General features: G+C 45.0%; 2 protein-coding genes across 13 annotated transcripts in view; one reads left to right on the top strand and one right to left on the bottom strand.

The window, feature by feature from the left end:
• Window positions 1-12: 12 nt before the first annotated feature.
• MRPL35 (mitochondrial ribosomal protein L35) lies at window positions 13-3,500 on the top strand. Of its 2 annotated transcripts, XM_027667161.1 has the most exons (5): window positions 13-65; window positions 447-514; window positions 949-1,113; window positions 2,742-2,886; window positions 3,132-3,500. In XM_027667161.1, exons 1-5 carry the CDS (start codon window positions 51-53, stop codon window positions 3,318-3,320), a joined length of 582 nt encoding a protein of 193 aa, XP_027522962.1. In that variant the 5' UTR covers window positions 13-50; the 3' UTR covers window positions 3,321-3,500. The 2 variants fall into 2 exon arrangements, with proteins under 2 accessions (XP_027522962.1, XP_027522963.1); XM_027667162.1 differs by lacking the exons at window positions 13-65; window positions 447-514 and adding an exon at window positions 828-870 and having other exon boundaries at window positions 951-1,113.
• Window positions 3,501-4,299: 799 nt separating this feature from the next.
• The window catches only part of REEP1 (receptor accessory protein 1), a 67,870-nt gene continuing 53,316 nt past the window's right edge, over window positions 4,300-18,853 (bottom strand). For 3 of the 11 annotated variants that reach the window (XM_027667146.1, XM_027667145.1, XM_027667147.1), the window contains 3 exons: window positions 17,389-17,424; window positions 9,541-9,680; window positions 4,300-8,125 (listed from right to left, as the gene is read on the bottom strand). In XM_027667146.1, the coding sequence (XP_027522947.1) occupies window positions 8,054-8,125; window positions 9,541-9,680; window positions 17,389-17,424 (248 nt within the window). In that variant the 3' untranslated portion in view covers window positions 4,300-8,053. The other 8 variants (XM_027667156.1, XM_027667152.1, XM_027667153.1 and 5 more) reach the window with 7 other exon arrangements.

Here is an 18,853-nt window from a genome sequence, read left to right as displayed (position 1 = left end):
GCGTGACGAGCCGCGCGCCGCCAATCGGAGCGCGGGGAAGGGGTCGCGAGATGCCGTCGCGCGAGGTGGGGTGGGGCGGGGCGGGGCGCGCGCCGGATTCGGGCGCCCCCGCGACCGTCCCCGTGAGGGACAGAGTGAAATAAAAATAAAAAATAAAAATCGCAGAACCACAGGATGAGTCAGGTTGGAAAGGGACCACAGTGGGTCACCTGGTCCCACCTCCCTGCTCGCGCAGGGTCATCGCAGAACACGTTGCACGGGATTGTGTCCAGACGGCTTTATTTTCTGCGTTGTAACAGAAAAAAAGAAACTTTCCAAAAAAAAGAAAGAAAGAAAGAAAATAAAAAGCCAAATCTGAACGTAACACAGATGCACCGCAGTAAATTTTACAGCATTTATTCACAGTTTACTGGTGTAATCTTTCACAGGTCGCACCTGTCCCTCAGAGCCCTCAGGAGCCATTTCCATCACATCCTCCAGCGGGCCCAGCCAGATTTCTGAACGGAAAAAAAAACAAAACAAAACCAAACAGAATACATCAGTGACGTTCAGAAATAATACGCTAAATCCACTTTTTAGTGGACGAGACATTTTAGCAGAGACTTTTACGAGAGTTTTTACAGGCTTAAAAACAGGGGAGGGGAGAGGGGGCCAGGCCAGAACAACGTCAACCTCCGCCACTGCTCGCGATTAATTTAAGAGTGTGGTGGGGACACTTTAGACCCCCGCGGCTGTGCGGGGCCCTGGGGGGCTGGAGGAGCCCGGCGCGGTCCCTCAGCACCCCCGGCACTGCCTGTGGGCGGTCCCGGCGCGGCCCCGCCCGGCGCAGCGCGGCCATGGCGGCGGCGGCGGCTCGGAGCGCGGTGTCGGGTCGGTGCAGGGCGGTGTCGGGTTCGGGGTGTGTGTGTCTTGTCACAGTTCGTGCTGAGGGTCTCTCCGTGTCCCCCCAGGGATCCTGCGGCGCTGGGCGCCCCGGGCGCTCCCGCTCTCCGCCCTCCCCGCCCGGTGTGTCGGGCACGGACCGGCCCCGGCCCCGCTCCGGGCCCCGCTCTGGGCACCGCGGCCGCTCGGAGGGAACCGGCCCCAGACAGCGGCACCCTCGGTGCTCAGCAGGTACCGGCTGCGCGGGTTGTCCCTCCTGCAAAATATCCACTTAAAATGAGTTCTGTGTGTGTATCTGGGGCAGCTTATATATGTGTATATATATACACATACATATATACATATGTATATATATGTGTGTGTGTGTGTATATGTATGTGTATATACACACTTCTACATATTTATATATACTTTTATATTTTTATATATGCTTTTATATTTTTATATGTATGTGTATATATGTATGCATATGTATATGTGTGTATACCATCCAACCAACCAACCAATATATGTGTACATATGTATGTATATATATACATTTCACATATTTATATATACTTTTATACATTTATGTATGCTTTTGTGTATTTTTATTGTCTTTATGCATTTCAACATCTATTTTTAAATAGAAAATATTTTTATTTCTATATTTTAATATATATATAAAATATTTTACTTACCTATTTTAATATATATAAGTTACATATTTATGAATTTAAAATGTTTTACCTATTTGCATATGAACTATTTTAAATGTATCTATGACCTGTTATTTTAAAAGGATAGGTAAAAATATGTTTAAATATATATATTTGTATATATATTATATATACTTATGTACAATATATTTTATATAAAAATATAATGCGATATATTAATGTGTATTATATATAATAGACGTTGTATTCTTTTAATGTATTAATATTTCCTCTTGTATATTTTATTTTAGTATTAATATATTCTATGTTATATATAATTATATAATAAATAATAGTGTGTAATATATATATTACATATATATTATATTGAAACACCTCTCTATATATAAATATAATGAAATCATAGAAGATTTAGGTTCGAAAAGACCTTTAAGATCATGAAGTCCAGCCATTAACCCAGCACTGCCACTAACCCATGTCCCCAGGTGCCACGTCTTTTAAATGTCTCCAGGGATGGAGACTCCACCACTGCCCTGGGCAGCCTCTTCCAATGCTCAACAACCCTTTACATGAAGAAATTTTCCCTGATATCCAACCTGAACCTCTCCTGGCACAAATTGGGGCTATTTTCTCTTGTCTTACTTCTTGTTACTTGGGAGAAGGGACTGACCCCAACCTACATATACATACTTCTGTCTGAGCCACTCGGGCACCTTTGCACTCAGCAGCAGGTCTGGGTTAGCCCCAAGCTTCCCCCTCCTGTACCATTAATGCTTGAAGCAGGAGGTAAAATGGGACATACTCTGCACCCCAATTTACAATTAGTCGTCTCGTAATCGCTGCTGTTTCTTCTGCTGCTGCTGAGGGGCTGGACTGGATGATCTCCAGAGGCCCCTTCCAACCCGAACCGTTCTGTGATTAATGTTCTGAAAGTCATTTCTGAATCCCAGTTAACAGAAAAGGTGTTCTGTGTGGAACAATAACTTTGAGTTGAATTTCAGCAAGACTCCAGCCCTGCAGTTGCTGTTCCTCAGTCATCAGGTGCTGTGCTGTAATGTCAGATGAGTCCTTGTTAACCTTCACACAAGCTACAGCCCCTTCTGATCTCTCTTTATGTGAAAAGCGCAGTGATTACTTTTAGAAAAAGATGTTTCATTCCTGTTTTATTTTTCCCCTGTTCTGGGGTTGTTTTTTCTTTAGTGTCACTCCTCTACTTCCAAGTATACTCCAGCAGCCAGCGAGGACTCTCACCTACTACGGGCTACGGAAGGGGAAGAGGAAAAGCGTGAAAGCCGTTGTCAAAAGGTTCCTCCGGCTGCACAACGGCCTCTGGGTTAGGAGAAAGGTGAGACTTTTTTGGGTAGTATGAGCCTGCTCTTTACAGTCAGTGTAAAGTCTGATTGTTTTCCTTCCCTTGGAGGGCAGTGGCTGGTGTGGAAGTTAAAAAAAGCTCTGTAGAGAGACTCCCATTTGCCCGAAAGTGAGGGATTTATCCTGCTGTGCTGAGCAGTGTGGCTCTGTGTGTGTGTCTTCGCAGTGACCTACTTAAAAAGTTGGTTTTTTCTCTACATGTGGGTTTTCTTCTGACAGGCTGGTTACAAGAAGAAACTGTGGAAGAAGTCGGCTTCCCAGAAGAAGCGTCTGAGGGAGTTCGTGCTGTGCAACAGAACACAGTGTAAACTCCTGGATAAAATGACCACTTCCTTCTGGAAAAGGAGGAACTGGTACGTTGATGATCCCTACCAGAAGTATCATGATCGCACGAATCTTCAGGTGTAGGAACCTCAGGTTGGTTTTTGCACCTCTCTAGGAAGGAGGGGGTGGTCGTGTGCCACGGTCAGAATGTTGGAACATAAATGTCCAATGCCTGTAACTTTTCTAAATAAACATGTGCATATCATCTGAGCGGAATTATGGGAATCAATGCCCAAAATAAAGGAATATCCAATATTCTCTTCAGCTGTGGTTTGTGTTTTACTTAGCAAAGGTCAGGCTGGTCACCTGCGTGTTCTGATTTTTGGTGGTTTCCTGTGATTGTGTGTAACATTAAAAGTGAGTAAGTCAACATATTTAAATTTTTTTTAAGAAATATTTTTAAACAATCCCAGGATCTTTTTTGCTGTGTCCATACCGGATGGTGTCTCACTAAATGGAGTCTCCTGGGGGAAGAGGCGAAAGGAGAGCAGGGTCCATCTCAGCACTGTTGCCTGTCATGATACTAGATAAAACTTGCCATGTGTCCATGCTACTAGAAGAGCGTAGAAAGAAAAGACCAAACGCCAGAGTTCCATGGCTACATGCAGTTTTTGTAACTGATTTTAAAATGCACTGGCCACCAAATTTCATTACAGGACTCACATTTTGTGTCCTGTGTAGGCTTTTGAGTAGTAGAATATATTCTTTGGGTCCTGCACGACATCCTCAAGCAGGCAAATATGAGTATTTTCTTGTTTATTCTTTCTTTAAGCCTAACTACACCTCAGACTTCGTATTCCTGGTCACACATAAATGGAACAAACCCAAGGGTTTATTAGAGGGTCCTTTTGGAGTGTGCAGAGAAACTAGACTGGTTTTGCTACAGGATGCATCAGAGATTTACTTGCAGAAAGTGTATGAAAAGCATTTGCTTCAAAACACTGACTGATAATTAAACCATTATTGAGCAGACAGTCCCTGGTTATCAGCCCCAGAGCTGCCTGTGTAGCAAGAGGTGGTTTGCTGTACAAGGCTGTAGCATTTCAATGAATTCACTAATTACTCAGAGTGTTCAGTAGCTGTATTTTGTTCTTTTTCCAGTTCATAATACAGAAAGTTCTGGAGGACATGCAGCACTTAGTGAATACATCTATATACAGTCAGCCAGAATTGAGATAAAAATAATACAGCGATCAGAGGAATTATTCTGGCCTGCCAGATACATTGAACAGACTAAAGATGTTTTGTTTTTGTTTTTTTTTTTAATAAAGAAAAGATTAAGACTTTATTCAAGATGTATATCAAGCAGTATAACAAAACCAGCAAAACATCAACCTTTGGAAATACTTTTGTCCTTGTGAGGCATCAAGTGTGTACCACTGCATCACAGACCTTTTCTACCCATCACAGGAAAGAAAATCACACCAAGTGCACAATTAATGAGCCTTAAATAGTTTGTCTAAATGCAAATCCCAACGTAGTGTTCTCTGCTAGTTCAAATACGGTGCTGGATGCAAAAAGGGGACCCAAAACTAACAGCAAAAAGGAGACTGTGGGTAACGAGCATTCGGTCACGAGGGTTCATCACGACATGGGGACGCGTCAGAGAGCAGCCAGAGGGTGCAGGTTGTTTACAGGAGGAGCATCATCTCTCTCCAAGCAGCTTTTTCCCCTCCTGGCAGGAGTAAATTACCTGATTCCTTCTGTGCTGGGTTTGCACTTCTATAATTTAGGTTAGTGTGGGATTCATTCCAGGGTGACAGGAACACACGAGAAGTGTGCCTTGTGTTAGATGTGATCCCGATTCAGCAGCTGGCGACCGCTGGAGCTGCGCTGACACTGGCCCCCGTGGCAGGAGAGGAGGTACTGAGGGCTGCACTGGGCTGCTCCGAGCTTATTCTCTTCATAACTGAGTGGATTTATGGTAAATTGGTGAGGTAATTCACAGGCCTGTTTACCACAGACCATCTTCAGCTGCACTTTCCTTCCCCTCAGCCTCGATTTTACGTGCTCAAAATAATGCACATTTCACTGGAGCCTTGAGCTGGGCAAAGGCTGTTTCCATGGGCTGGCCTCTTCCCTTCAGGGTTCCACTCTCTCGGCCCTCCCTGAGACATCAGGAGGTGCCTCCCTGCCCTACAGGACTGATGGTAGGGGCCAGCTGCCTGAAAGGTCCCAGAACTGGGCTGGTTTTACCTAACCCAGATCTGTTGCTCTTTTAAACCATCTGATGAAAGATTGCTTGATTTTAGGAGGAGAGATCTGGAAGTTGTCAGCTGGCCTGCACCCTCAGAGCTGGAGCTGGGAGGGAGCTAAGAACTGCTGCCCCCTTCCCATCCATCCATCCAGGCATCCATCCATCCCTGCGTCCTCTCCTTGCCGGGTCCTGCACACCCCGGTGTGCCAGGAGGGGTCAGCAGCAGCGCAGGAAGGCGACTCGCCGGAATCGGGCTTGTTCCTTGGCAGAGGATCCAGAGAAAAACTGGAACAAAAGACTTCACCGGTGTCGTTTATTCTCGTAGCCAATGGGTGAAATGACAGAGTTGGGGAAAGACCTGTAAACAACCTGTGTGAGGAAGGTGAGGAATCAAAAGCGAGTGGCCGTTCTCGTCTGTACAGAACACTAGAGCACGAGTGCACGTGGTCAGGCATTGACATGTCTGTCTGTCTGTCTATACACAAATATACAGCTCCGCTGATAAACTGATACATTTTTGCCAGAGATATGAAAAGGTTTATTTTTCTCATTTATACAGTGAATGTTTTGAGAGGTATAAGGCAACTCCCTTGTCAACATTTCACCTCAGCACTTAAGAAATGCTAAACAGTCATGTTTACAGTAAAACAGCAGATTAGACGCACATTTAATAGTTTTAGTGAGAATCAATGTTAATACGGTGTGTCTGAGATGCTGTCAGATGTTTTGCAGCTCTATGTTGTTGGGGTTATTTGGCATAATTGAGTGCAAACTTGTCAGCTTCTTTTTTTATCTTACAGCAGCCCATTGCATAGCAGGGAAACATGGCTTGCTTGCAACAGGATTTTATTTTCTGCTAACAGTGCAGGCAGTTTTTCTATTTATTTTTAATGTTTGCCAAAAGAAATCAAATAAACTCTAAAGCCGCTTAAAAACAAAATACACAAGCTTAGCTCCTCAAAGCTTTTGCCGAGTATCTTCCAAGGACTGACTCTTCTATAACTGCTATTTAGACAGCTTTGTTGGTTTACTTTTTGAAGAATTTTTCCTTCTTGCACATTGCAAAATATGACTGAATCAGCACATGTAAAGGAAATAAAATTCTCAGGTAATGAGGCCAAATACTGTGGCAGACACAGGAAATACCTGCTTGCTTTTTCCATTTCCCAGCCAGGTCACACATTTGTGTGTGCACGTAATTAATTTCTTCCTTTCTTCCCCACATGTGTAGGAAGCTGTGGGGGAGACCTCAGGGACCCATTGGACAGGAAAGGTTTCAAAGGCCACTTCAGAGTTCTCTCTGAGCCTGACACACTCCATCCTGGGCTGCAACACCTGACCTACATGAGCAGTGTTCACCACAGAGCCCGTGTGCTGATCCACTGGTGATGGCACATCCTAACATAATGCTAAATGTTTTTCTAGTCTATGTGACAGGTTCAAGAGCAAACACAAAGGGCCACGTAATTAAATTATGTGTGAATCTCACATGCTTAAACACTCACAAGAGACACCAACTTGAAGCACAAATACACAAACCCTACCACGTCTTCCTCTTCCTTTTATATGTCTCATTTATATATGGATACAAATACACCACTCCATCTGGTTCTTGTGGTTCTAACCAAACTCCATGCTACAGGAGAAACTCCAGGCTTTAAAAACCAGCTCAGACCCAGCGCCCTCCTCTGCTCGTGCAAGCAGAACAGCAGCCCCTCACCATGAGAGCAGAGTGCTGGGAATGGCACTGTTGCAGCAGCGGAGAAAGGTTTGTTTTCCCCTGGAAATGCATCACTAAAGCAATTCTAACTTCTGTGGCTGCAGCTGGCACATGCCTGGCTTGCTCACACTTTAAAACTGGCAGTAGAACATTGGCCACAAGCAGTGGGATCTAGTTCTTCTACCCGCCATTGTTTTCCACAAAATACTCTCCTGGCTCAGGCTGATCAAAATTAAGACTCCTCCTTCATTACATCGTTGAAACTATTTATTTTCTCTTGCATGTCTCTTCCTCATCCTCTGTAGGTGGTTCTGTCTCTATGGGTTTAGCACAATGATTTTTCTCAGAACACGTGATTTACTTGCAGAAACAGAACTGCAGTTGCAGCTCAGCTTTCGCTAACGAATCTTGGACATTTTGTACAGTCAAAGTACTTTGACATTTGTTACATCATTCACAGTCTTGAGGAGGAAGGGAGGAAAGAGAAATCCACGGGTTCTGCAAATCCACTCCATCAATGATAAAGCCATAAATAAATACACCGTCAATGTATCATCGTGAGTAACTGATTATTGTTGTTTCTGCTGTGCATTCACAGAGCAAGAGTTATGCAGACACAAATGAAATCACGAAGGTACAGCGTGGGTGGGTGCACACTCTGCAAACCAAACCAGGACCCCTCACCTGCAGGTGTGTGCCAGACTGTCCTACCCACGTCACAGACCCACAGGAGCAGCGTGGCACAGAGGGATATGGAGAGGGGAGAGAGAAAGGCCATGTCTACAACGCTGGACATCAAAGCACATCCATCCCACTGCTGTTTCCTACATTATTAACGAGTAGCTCTTTAAGGCAGAAGAGAGACATTCTGTGGATCTTGGTGCTATTGGCTCATTGCACTCACATTGTTTCAGTGGCAGAGGATGAGGTACTTTTCTTCCTGAAGCGAGGTCTAAGGGTCCTAGGCGGTGCCTGTGGAAAAGCAAGACAAAACTTCAGTGGCATAATAGGAAAACGTATTTTCTTTCCTTACAACTCACCCATCTTTGAGGGACCCCTGCAGCAAGGATCCCATTCCAGGCATGAAGCAATGGAGAAGCAGATCTTGGCCCTGAGGATCATTAATGAACAACCAGCTGTGGACTAACCACTGTTGTAGCCCCTTACTCAGGTTACACCGACACCTTCCCCTCTGGCACTGGGTAAGAGGTGTGGCTAAGGATTGCTAATAACACAACAGTTGAAAGAGCCAGGTCAAAGTGGTGCCATGTACAGCAGCTCATGGGTCAGGATATCAAACTGGTGGCAGGGAGCCAGCTCTGGTGTCTCACAGTGCATCCTGCACTGTCCAACCCATCTGCAGCACCTCAGAGGGCACAGCTCATGGGCATTACAAAGCTGAAGGGGTCCCCAAGGTGAAACACCTGTAATTCTCTCAAAGCAGAATTCTTAAAAATCAGCCTCTTGCTTGGGAGAGAGGCCAGACACAATCCACAGAAATTATTTTAGAAATCAGCTACTGGAATTCTGCCTTGCAGTCAGCTGACAAAGAGAGCTTTAACAAGAAGGAGCTCTGAATGCCCAGGAGGAGGCAGACTAACTCCATGGAATTGTTTACTGTAATTAACCCTGTTCTCCACACTGAGACAGAAAATAGTTAGACTAGCAAACAAACAAAAGAAAAACCCTAATCTGCAGTGCCTACTTCTCTCAAAAGAGTGTTTCTTGCAAGCTTCACAAGAAGAAACAGTTACCAGATGTTGTAAAGGAGCACGAATTCTCAGCGTGGAGCTCTGTCACAGCACCAGGTAACACTGCAAGGCCTGGAAGGCTCTTCTACTCCATTTACATAAATATCCAAAGCCTTGTTTTCTTTAACAGCATCAATCTATTTACCTGTAAGGCTCTGAAAGGATCTTACCATTCAAAAGCGAGGACTTTGTCATTTCTATTTTATAGGACTTTCAAACCCAAGACTGTGCCATGTTTCTGCCTTCCCACAATGCAGCAAGGTATAAATATTCATACAGATAAGGAACTGCAAGCACTGTGAGGTTTTATTTAGACCCCCCCTAAATCTCCTTTTTTTCTAGCTTGACCATAAAACAAAGTAGTTTCTGGCCCCCAGAGGTAGGACAGTCCATTAGAAGGGATTGTAACTGCTGACCAAATCCTGTATAACTAATTTTTCTACAGGCACAAATTCAGACTCCTTTAAGGAAATCCACACATGGAAAAAAATTGAGCAAACCCACAGCAAGACCCACTCTCAAAAAACCAGAAATGTATTGCTTGGACTGTGTGGTTTTAGACCAAACAGAGATATTTGTTCAGTTGAAGGTTCAAGGAATGTCACAGAAGGAGAAGCCTAGACAATATGGAAGTACCTCAAGGGGTTGATCCTTCTTTTTGGGCCTTTTGTTCATGGATGCAAAATCGTTCTCTTCGTCATCTGAGAACACTGAGCCTTTTGTTTCACAGTTTGTCTCAGGCGGCTTCTCATACCTATTGTCCACACCTATTTCACCTATTTAACATGGCCATTTACAGTCTAAATGTGAAGACAAAGGATGGAGAGATCAGTGATGGTTTGATTCACAGGCTGCCAAATGTCACCTCACTGCAAAGCCATGCATCTCCCAGGGATTAATTGGCAGAAGGTTCACACACACACTCTAGTAATAGCAGCTCTGGGGTTAGAAACCAAAACATTCTTGTTTACAAACCCACTATAAGCTCTATTTTTATTATTGTACATAGAATTGAGACTAAATTCACAGTCCCTGATGTTTGGGAGGTTGATTCTAGAAAGAGAGGCTTTTTTGTTTGGCTCAGGGATAAACAAAATAGCTGATTTCTTGAATTGCCGACTCCATCCATAGCTTCTGCACATTTACTGCTTCCAGGAGGAGTATCCTCTAGAAGACTCCAAATGGGTGTTGAAGCCCTCCAGTTGGCACAGAAAGCTGCCTGGGATGCAGAAACACGAAGCACAGAAGCACTAACACACTTGAAGCTGAGAGATCTCAAGGCAAGCACCCAGTCTGAGATTCACCAGAAGCTTCACCAGGCATGGAATGGACCCTCAGCAAGTGGGTGTGTTGCTGCAAGATCAGAGCAGGGAAAAGTCTCTCTTCTGTCACTCTGAAGTAAATGTAAATGTGATGGAGCATTAACTCCACTGATAGATCTGAAGGCAGATTATTGCCCCATGACTACACACCGAGTTGGTGGTTCTTATCCTTGTACCTTACAGGCATGATCTTTGTGGGACTGGTCACACTCCACAACCAAATTAATCTGCTGCTTTAAATCCAGACAGTGGAATGAGACAGCATTTTTAATGAACAATCCAAAGCAAGAGAATAAGAGGAAACCCAACATGACCAAGCTTCCTGCATCTCCACAGTTTCTTACCAGCAGGGCTGGAGCTTTCCGAGGCGGCTTTTTTCATTCCAAAACATGTCAGGACTGGAAGTGTTTGCTGTGTAGATGGCACTAATCACAATTACTGGGTCTATACTTTGACTGTTGCATGAACACATGTAGATATAATGTTCTGTGCTTCTTGTCTCACCCTGACTGCAAGAGTCTGCTTTTCCAAAGACTAAAGCCCAAAGACTGAAACCAAAGAGGATTCTTAAACATCAAATACTTATTAATCCATTTTGATTCTTAAAGCCCAAAAGAACTGAATTCCCCAACTGCTCTTTCAGTTGGGTAACAGAGAGACAGAGGAAAGTGATTTGGCTACAGCAACACCACCAGTCACAAGCAGGTCACTGGGGCTCCCTCCAGTGCCAAACTGAAGTCAGCAATTAATCGTTCTCAGCCCACAGGATGCAGCTGCTGCTGGAGAGAGTGGTCTGTGCACACCATCCTCTGCCCACTGACCCTGTGTTTCTCCCCCTTTATCACCATGTGCATGGGCAGGCTCTGGAGACCAACAGAGGTCTCCAGGAAGAGCTGGAAGTTGATTTTTTTCCCAGCTGTACTTAAGATGTTGACAGTCACGTTGCAGAGAGGCCAGGGATAATGCTGAATTGTTTTTCTTCTATATGTGACTGCTGTGTGAAGATTACACTGTGGGGAGAATTAAATGCTCCCTAGACCACAGGGCAAAAAGGTACAGGAATGTTTTATTTTACTATTTTATCTCTCCACTTGGGAAGTGAGCTATTCGGGAGCAGCCTAGCTTAGGCCATCTTGGATGTGGAAGCTGGTCATTGTTGCCTCTCTATGTGAAAAAAAGGAGACAAGTTTAGTGGTTCAGAATTTCTTTCAACGACCTCACTGAGGTTTGCACAGTGGCACACCACCACACCTTCAGCCACGTGCCATTGTGAGGGGACCAGGGCTTTCCCCAGGGAAAAAGGACTTTGAATGGAACAGGATGGAGATGTGTTGGAGAACCAGTCAGAGTGTTCAGGGACTAGAGTGATGAGACACTGGCAGCTGAGGCTGAGAGCAGATGGGATCAGGAAAATGTGCCCTGCTTCCCTTTTCTTGCAGCCACTGTGCTGCAAGAGGAGACAGAAGCAGCTGTCAGCCCTGATAACACTCCCATGTTTTTTCAGCATACATTACTTCCTTACTTATTGTTCTCTCTCTTGATTTGGGTGCTGGTCAAAAAAATTTCCAGGCAGCTCTGCCATCCGTGTCACCTGTATCCACTGCAGGCACAGCCTCCTGCAGGCTCTTTCATCTCTTTCATTCTCCCCATCAGCCTGAGTGTCACATCCATGTCATGGAGCTGCTTCCGTGAAGACCAAGAGGAGAGCTCAGCCTCCAAGCTGGCACATATTGCTTTGATCCCTGCACCTGAGAGGTCTGACACCCTCTTCCCTGCTCCATCTCACTGTGAATGAGGCACTGCAAACCAGCCAAATGGGAACCAGTTCTGCTTCAGCCTCACTGAACTGGAAAAGGGAAGAAGCAGGACAATCCCAGGCCTTTCCACTTCATTTCTGACCATTGAGAAAGGAGATGGAGATGTAAAGTGAATGGATGGGTTCTGGGACACCAAAATTTGTTACTGGAGAAGGTAAAGACTGAGCAGCAAAATGTGTTGTCAGGGCTGGCACGTGCTTCTTGAGGACAGCACTTGGCCTTGGGTGACCTCCTGAGTGTTTCTAAGAAACACCTTTAGGATCTGAGACTGTGGGGTCTCAGGTCACTATCAGATGTCCACAAAGAAAGTAGCAGAGCCAGCAGTGCATGCTGCTCCAGGGAAGCAGCCAACAGCCCCAGGGACTGTGCCACAGCCAGGAGGTGGCTGTGTAAAAACATGGATCACACACCAGACCTTTGACCTGCATCTCTCTGGGAGACACTCTCTCCCATCTCAGGGCAGGCTGTGCTTCAGGTATCTCTACCTGTTACATTTGTGGCTCCACACCTTTGTGTGGAGGGGATGGATTGCTGCAGAAATGGGAAATGGGCTGGTGTGCCAGGACTAAAGCTGCTGCTGCCTCTGGCAAACACCTTTTCAGCACCCAGACCAGACTACACTCCTCTCTCCACTAAGGCAAGACAGAATCTGACTATAAACAGTCTAAGGAAATGGACCCCTTAATTCTAGTTCCTATCATTATATCTTAATTCTTCCAAAGGGCACTGATACAGCACAGTATTTGCCACATTGTGTGGGAAGTCCTGAAACTGGGTACATCTCAAGTTAAAGGAGAAATTCGAGTGCTCTGAGAATTGGGATCTAAGCTGTTAAATGCATCACAGGGAACAACCAAGCACAGATAGGTGAATGTAGGGCCAGGTCATCATCATCTTTAATCTTGTGATTAAACAAGGGCTAAGAAATCTCACTTGCAACGCTCTTTCTACAGTAACTACTGGGATTCAGTAGTGGGATTCAGCAATCACTTTGATTCAGACTCTGGTCCGTGCTGCTGTGAAAATCCCGAGTAACTCCTATGGATTTTCATGGGTACAACAGAGATCAGGACCTGGCCCACTCTAACTACAGGTGACCAAATTAATTGGATCTAGACACTGAAAAATCTGGATACTTAAATACAGTTACAGGCAACTTTGAGAGAAATTGGACCTCCCCTTATTTTGCTGGGCACAATACTTCTTCCTCCCATCACTGTAATTCCTCAGGAGCAACGGGGAAAACCACAGTCACAGACTACACAAGACAGGAGCAAGGTATTGTATTATTGTAATGGAAGGTAAGGTCACTGCAAAGTTAAGCCTTTCCAGGGGATAATTCACATAAAGAGGTTTGCACACCAAGTAAAAAGCCCGGGAAAACAGATATTTATTATACGATGGCCATCAGCTTCTTTCCCCTGCAACAAAGATAAATTCACCATCATTTCCAAAAGACATTGACTCAAGTCCTGTACTTCCCCAGCAGTTTTCATTGCCAAACCAAGAAGTTAGGAGCAGGCAACTCCACTAGCACACACTGCCCAAGAGCCACAAAACAGAGGCAGACATCCTTTCCAAAGCTGGAGTCAAATGCAACCAAAGCAAACAAGTCTAATCACATCAACAAAGTCATCCGTTAATGAAAACACATCCCACAAATGAGTAAGTTGTTAAATGTTAGTCTATTCCAAACACCTCAGAAGAAAATTCATGCAATCTGTAACACTTACATCAGAGTCCCATAATATTTACATAGAGAAAAGGAAAGAATAAACTGTTAGAGGAAAACATTTGGGTGCAGAGGGGGAAGGAACATTGTTTCAGAACACAGAAACATTCATCTTTGCTTTTATCATATCTGTGGCTCAGCTGGAGCTTATTAAACAACAATTAATATTTTAACTTTCTGTTGGTAAAATGCAAACATACTTAAAGAACCTACTGATTTTCTATGAAATTTTTTTCTTCCCTGAAATAACTAAAATAAGTATTAAACTCCTTTTAAAGAGAAACTCCTAAATTGCCATTCAGAAGTACCAGTGATGCAAATCAGCCCTGTAAAAATTTGATTCAGTATTTAGTAAAGGGAAGTTTTAAGGAGAAAATATCTACAGCAACAGAAAGTTGTTGTTTGTTCTTTAAGTTCAATAAGGTTAAAGAAAAAAATCCCCCTAATGAGAGCTGGAAGCAAAACTGGCTAAGAACAAAAATTAAACCACCCACAGCATTTAATTGAATTAGTTTAGAGATGTATGATCAGCCCCCTTGACACAAAGCCAATTAGTGTTTTTAGAGCACTTTCCACTGTAATAACTCATGTTTGCAGCCTACCACAAAGGGGTTGGATACAGCTAATAGACCCATAAGGTGATTTGTTTAAAACACCAATGTCCATTAAGGTGCTCACTGAGCTGTGCTCCTGGTTGTGTGTGATCTGTCACCTCGTGGAGCACAACCCTGCAGTGCACACCCAAAACCAGTCCCGTTCATCATTAATGCCCTTGCACATCTCTTACCCTGCCTAAGGCTCCTGACCAGCATTTGAGTATTAAATGCCTCCTCAAATACTTGCCACCCGAAAAGTTCTCCTGATATACAGCTCATTCTTCAATTCCTGCTAGATATATTTATTGTCTGCAAGGATTAAAATTGTTCCTCCCTCTCACCATGCCCCAGGTCTTCACAACAGCACCTAAGAGACGTTAGTTGAGAGAATACCACCACACATAATATTTGTTACTTCTTAAATGCCAGTCCCAAGCAAGATTGTTTAATATTGACCAGCATTAAGCATTCGCCAGGCACTGTCAAAAGATAAACAGATATCCCTGGAGATTTTCACTCTGTCCTCTCTGAAGGGGAAAAAGAGCTCTCACATAATTGTACTGTTGCTTCTGAATGCTGCAGCCTGACTTTCCACAGAACACAGAGGAGATAAATCAGAAACTTGTGTAAAGACCTGGAAGGAGTTTCACCAGCAAAGTCCTGTCACTGAACTGGAGCAAGAGGAGCTGGCACAGGAGCTGTCAGGAAGATGTGCTTGAGTACATCTGGTGGAACACACTTGTATTTGGTGAAGCTGCCCAGGGCAAAGGAGGAGGAACATCCTGAATTGCGTCAATGCTCTGTCATGTGCGGACTGTGAGGCCGGTGGGAATGATCCAACTGGGCTGGAAAGGGATCTCCTGTGAGGAAAACAGCTCCAGCACAGAGAAGCCACCACTGCTGACAGGGACAGACCTGCTCCAGCTCAGGGGCGCTCAGGCTGTGCTCAGCCTGGCCTTCAGGCTCCACAGAAATGCACACTCCATGGCACCTGCAGGTCACATCCTCACAAAACCTCCTCTCAGGATGTCATCTAGGGAGTGGAACAATCAGACTTTCGCTCCACCAGCCTGTGCTCTCGTAAGAGCTGTGGGGGTTTCTGTGAGTCAAAAACAATTGAGTTCCACCTGCCAGAGCATTAAGGCAACTGCTCCTGCCAAAAAGGCTCTAAACCAGCCTTTAATACTCCTCCTTGAGGTAAGGCTTGACTGTCTGCCCATTTAGATTATAAACTCTTTGGAAATGAGAACTGTTGAGAACTGAGACTCTGAGACTGGCTACAAAAAAGTTTGTGCCAAGGAAAGATGAGTGCCAATAGCTCAGGGCAACTTAGCTCTAGCTAAACAAATTCAGATTCTTTCTTCTCCCAGCTTTTCGTGGCATTGAAAAATGCTCACATGACGTAGTCAGCTCTCCAAGCTACCAAAGCTGCACTTACAAAGGAGCACTTTAACGGCAGGCCACTGTCTGAGAGTGCATTAATGCATCTATTGCCTTGGAGACGGAGAAAGGGCGGCCTGTGGAGACAGAATGAACCCTCTATGAGATAGAGCCTCAGCACATCCCTATTGACACGGTCTAAGGGACTGGATTATGTTGGAGAGGGGGTGGGAATAGTAAGACAAGCCAGTCTGAAAGACGGGGCACGCAATTTCAACCAGATCAGCACGACTTTGGGTCCAATTTGTAAACATATTGGACTGATCACTGCTTTAGCATCATTAAATGACTTTCCTAAGATTAACTCATGACTATTAAGCCCATAAGGATTTAGTGATTTTTTTATAAATAACACTTCTAAGTCAAATCCATAAAATTGGTTTAGGCTAAAATTAGAAGAGTACTAATAAAATGCCCTGTGAATATGAGTGTTTCACAATTCCTTAAACAGACACCACCCTAAACAGGCCTCGTTGTCCTGCACAGTGGCACACTTGCACAGAAAAGGACAACAGGGAGGGTGACAAATCAAACATGAGGGTGGTTTGCCACCTATGCAGGGTGCAAGGAGACTGGGATCACCAGCCCCCAAGCACTGGTGCTGCACAGGGCTGTGGCACCAGGTGCAAGGCAGTGGGATGGCACAGATGGCTGCAGCACGGTGGCAGCACTGTGATCCTCTAGTCCCTCTGCTGCCGTCCCCAGGTTGATTGGTGTGCAAAATTAACAAAAAGCACATGAGATGAGAAGAAAAGGAGTTACAAAGGTCTTTTGCCTCCACCAACATGAGACACTACCAGTCTGGATTTCTTTTTTCTCTCAGACAAGCTGCTTGGCAGCACCATCCTCTGGCATGCCCAAATTGGAGGTCTCCCACTCCTTTCATCTGCCACAGGGACAAAACGCAGAAGTGACACGTCTCGGCTCTTAGCAACCAAACTAACTGGCACAGCACTGAAAGGACCATCAGCAGCTAAACCATTCACTGCATTCCTATGTTTGTAAACACAATAAACGCTGGGGACAGTGGGGACATTTTTCAAAAACGGCTGTAGTGCAGACTGGAACAGGGAGAGTCTGTTCAACCCTATCTTGTCATACCCGAGTCTGCTACTGGGCTTTGCTACATACTCTGCTTATCCCAAATACAAATGTCCCCTCCACCAAGAGAAACACCTGCCAATCCCTAGAGAACAGAGCAAAATAGGGCTGGGACTGAGGAGGGTTTGCTCTTGCTGCTTTCCCAGTGGGTTTACACTAGCACTGGGAGACACATGGCAGAGGAGTTACACTGCACAGCAAGGACATGGCACATCCTCTAGAAGAGAAAGGAATGAAGTTTTTCTCCAGAGAAACATTCCCCAGCCTTGGGTAACAGAGGTCAGTACGGTGAGAAGCACTGCAGCACTTGCCATCAGCACACACACAGCTGCCAAACCCTGGCCTTCCCCGGTGTTTGTTTCCCTGGTGTTAGGAAACCCAGTGAGCAAGAGCGGTGGGAGCAAGCCAGGCTGGGTAACACAGCCATGCCCAAAAGGGATGCATGGATACCAGGGCACAGGAAATCCAGCACTCACCTCTGAGAAGTCGGCACACCGAGCAACACGTGCACACTGAAAGAGGAGCTGAACGTTAGGAACTCATCGGGCTAAGCCACTGACTCCCAGAAAACACTTGGCATCATCTGGAAGTGGGACTTCAAGGCCCTCACGTGCACTGTCTCCACTGATAACATGGAGCACAGACTCATCCCAGGCTGTGTCCCTCATGGATGTTAAGGATGGGATGAAGTACAGCTCCCTGGCTGTGCTCTCAGACCACTGAGCAGAAATAACTCCTGACTGGAGGGACCTGGGAGTGTGGGTAAGCAATGGATAACACAGTGCAAAAGGCTGTATGATAATAAACATGGGGTGGGCTTGTTTTGCTATGTGCCTGGATTTTTTTTCAGTAGATTTAGACTTCTGGTACAAGTCTGGCTGCTGCAGCCATTCACACAGCTTCTAAGGGAAACCATCCACAGACCCTGATCTTCCTAAATCAGGAGGGTCCTGCAGCAGTTAACATCTTGGTGGAATTGCCATAAGAGTGAAAATAACCAAGGGAATTGCACTGCACCCTTCAGTGCAAATGCAGGTGATTCATAGCTGTTCATAAAAGTGTGAACTTTACAACTTCATCTTGTGGACACCTTATGTTCCAGGAAACAGTCTAGAAATAATTTCCAGTTGGAGCCTTTCAATTTAATGCTCACACTGGCATCAGTGACTCCATAAAAAAAAGCTTTTGAAGAAGAAAAAGGGTTGAGCCCTGTGTGATTTTTTTGTTTTGATTATACTGCATTGTAGACACTGGAAGTTTTTCCATAGTTTCACAGTCATTTTAAACCAGCACAAACCAGAGCTGCTGTTGAGAAGAGACATCCTACTGCACCTCACACTCTGGCCTCCACCTTCCTTGTCCCTTTACTGATGTCTGAGCTGCTGCTCTCTCCTGGCTTGAGGATCTGACCCAGGTCAAGAGCAACCTGGAAGGAAGGAACAGCATTTAACTCGAACCAGCTCCCTGACTGGGGCCAGCATGTAAAAATAAAATTTGAACATGTCCACAGGAAAGGCCAGTATGGGCCAAAAGCAAATAGATGGGTCACACCCTTTCAATGAGACAGCTGCCTCACACTGGCTGGATGCTACTGTGAAACTATGGGCTTCCTCAACCAGCCTTATGAGATCTGCTGTGGGTTCAGCCTCTGATTTTAGACAGAAGGGAGTTGATCACAGTTTTATGACAGTTCATTCTGTGAGAGCTCAGACAAGACATGCATAGGGGTTGTTCTCACACACCTTTCTATTTTGTGGTGACTGAACTAACAAGACTCATCTTGACTGCTGATGTTCCCCCACCTTTGTTCTGTCCTGGAAAGCCTTTGGTTCTTCAGTGCAAAATCAAGAAACAGCCTTGACTGTCTCCTGCACAGAGGAATGGAGAGTGTCAGAAAGCACACTGCCCCTTTCTGCTTTGAAATCATTCCAGATGAGAATG

The sequence above is a fragment of the Corapipo altera genome, unplaced genomic scaffold, assembly GCF_003945725.1.
Source record: "Corapipo altera isolate COAL_440 unplaced genomic scaffold, ASM394572v1 230, whole genome shotgun sequence".
In the NCBI taxonomy this organism is placed as follows: Eukaryota; Metazoa; Chordata; class Aves; order Passeriformes; family Pipridae; genus Corapipo; species Corapipo altera.
The sequence above is the reverse complement of the archived record's forward strand: the minus strand, read 5'-3'. Positions and strand labels throughout refer to the sequence as shown.

What these genes read in the sequence shown, in the direction of transcription:
- MRPL35 (XM_027667161.1), top strand. An exon ending in TTTCTGAACGGAAAAAAAAA is followed by an intron (nt 515 to 948) that starts CAAAACAAAACC and finishes CCGTGTCCCCCC; the next exon opens with AGGGATCCTGCGGCGCTGGG. An exon ending in GCACCCTCGGTGCTCAGCAG is followed by an intron (nt 1,114 to 2,741) that starts GTACCGGCTGCG and finishes TTTTTTCTTTAG; the next exon opens with TGTCACTCCTCTACTTCCAA.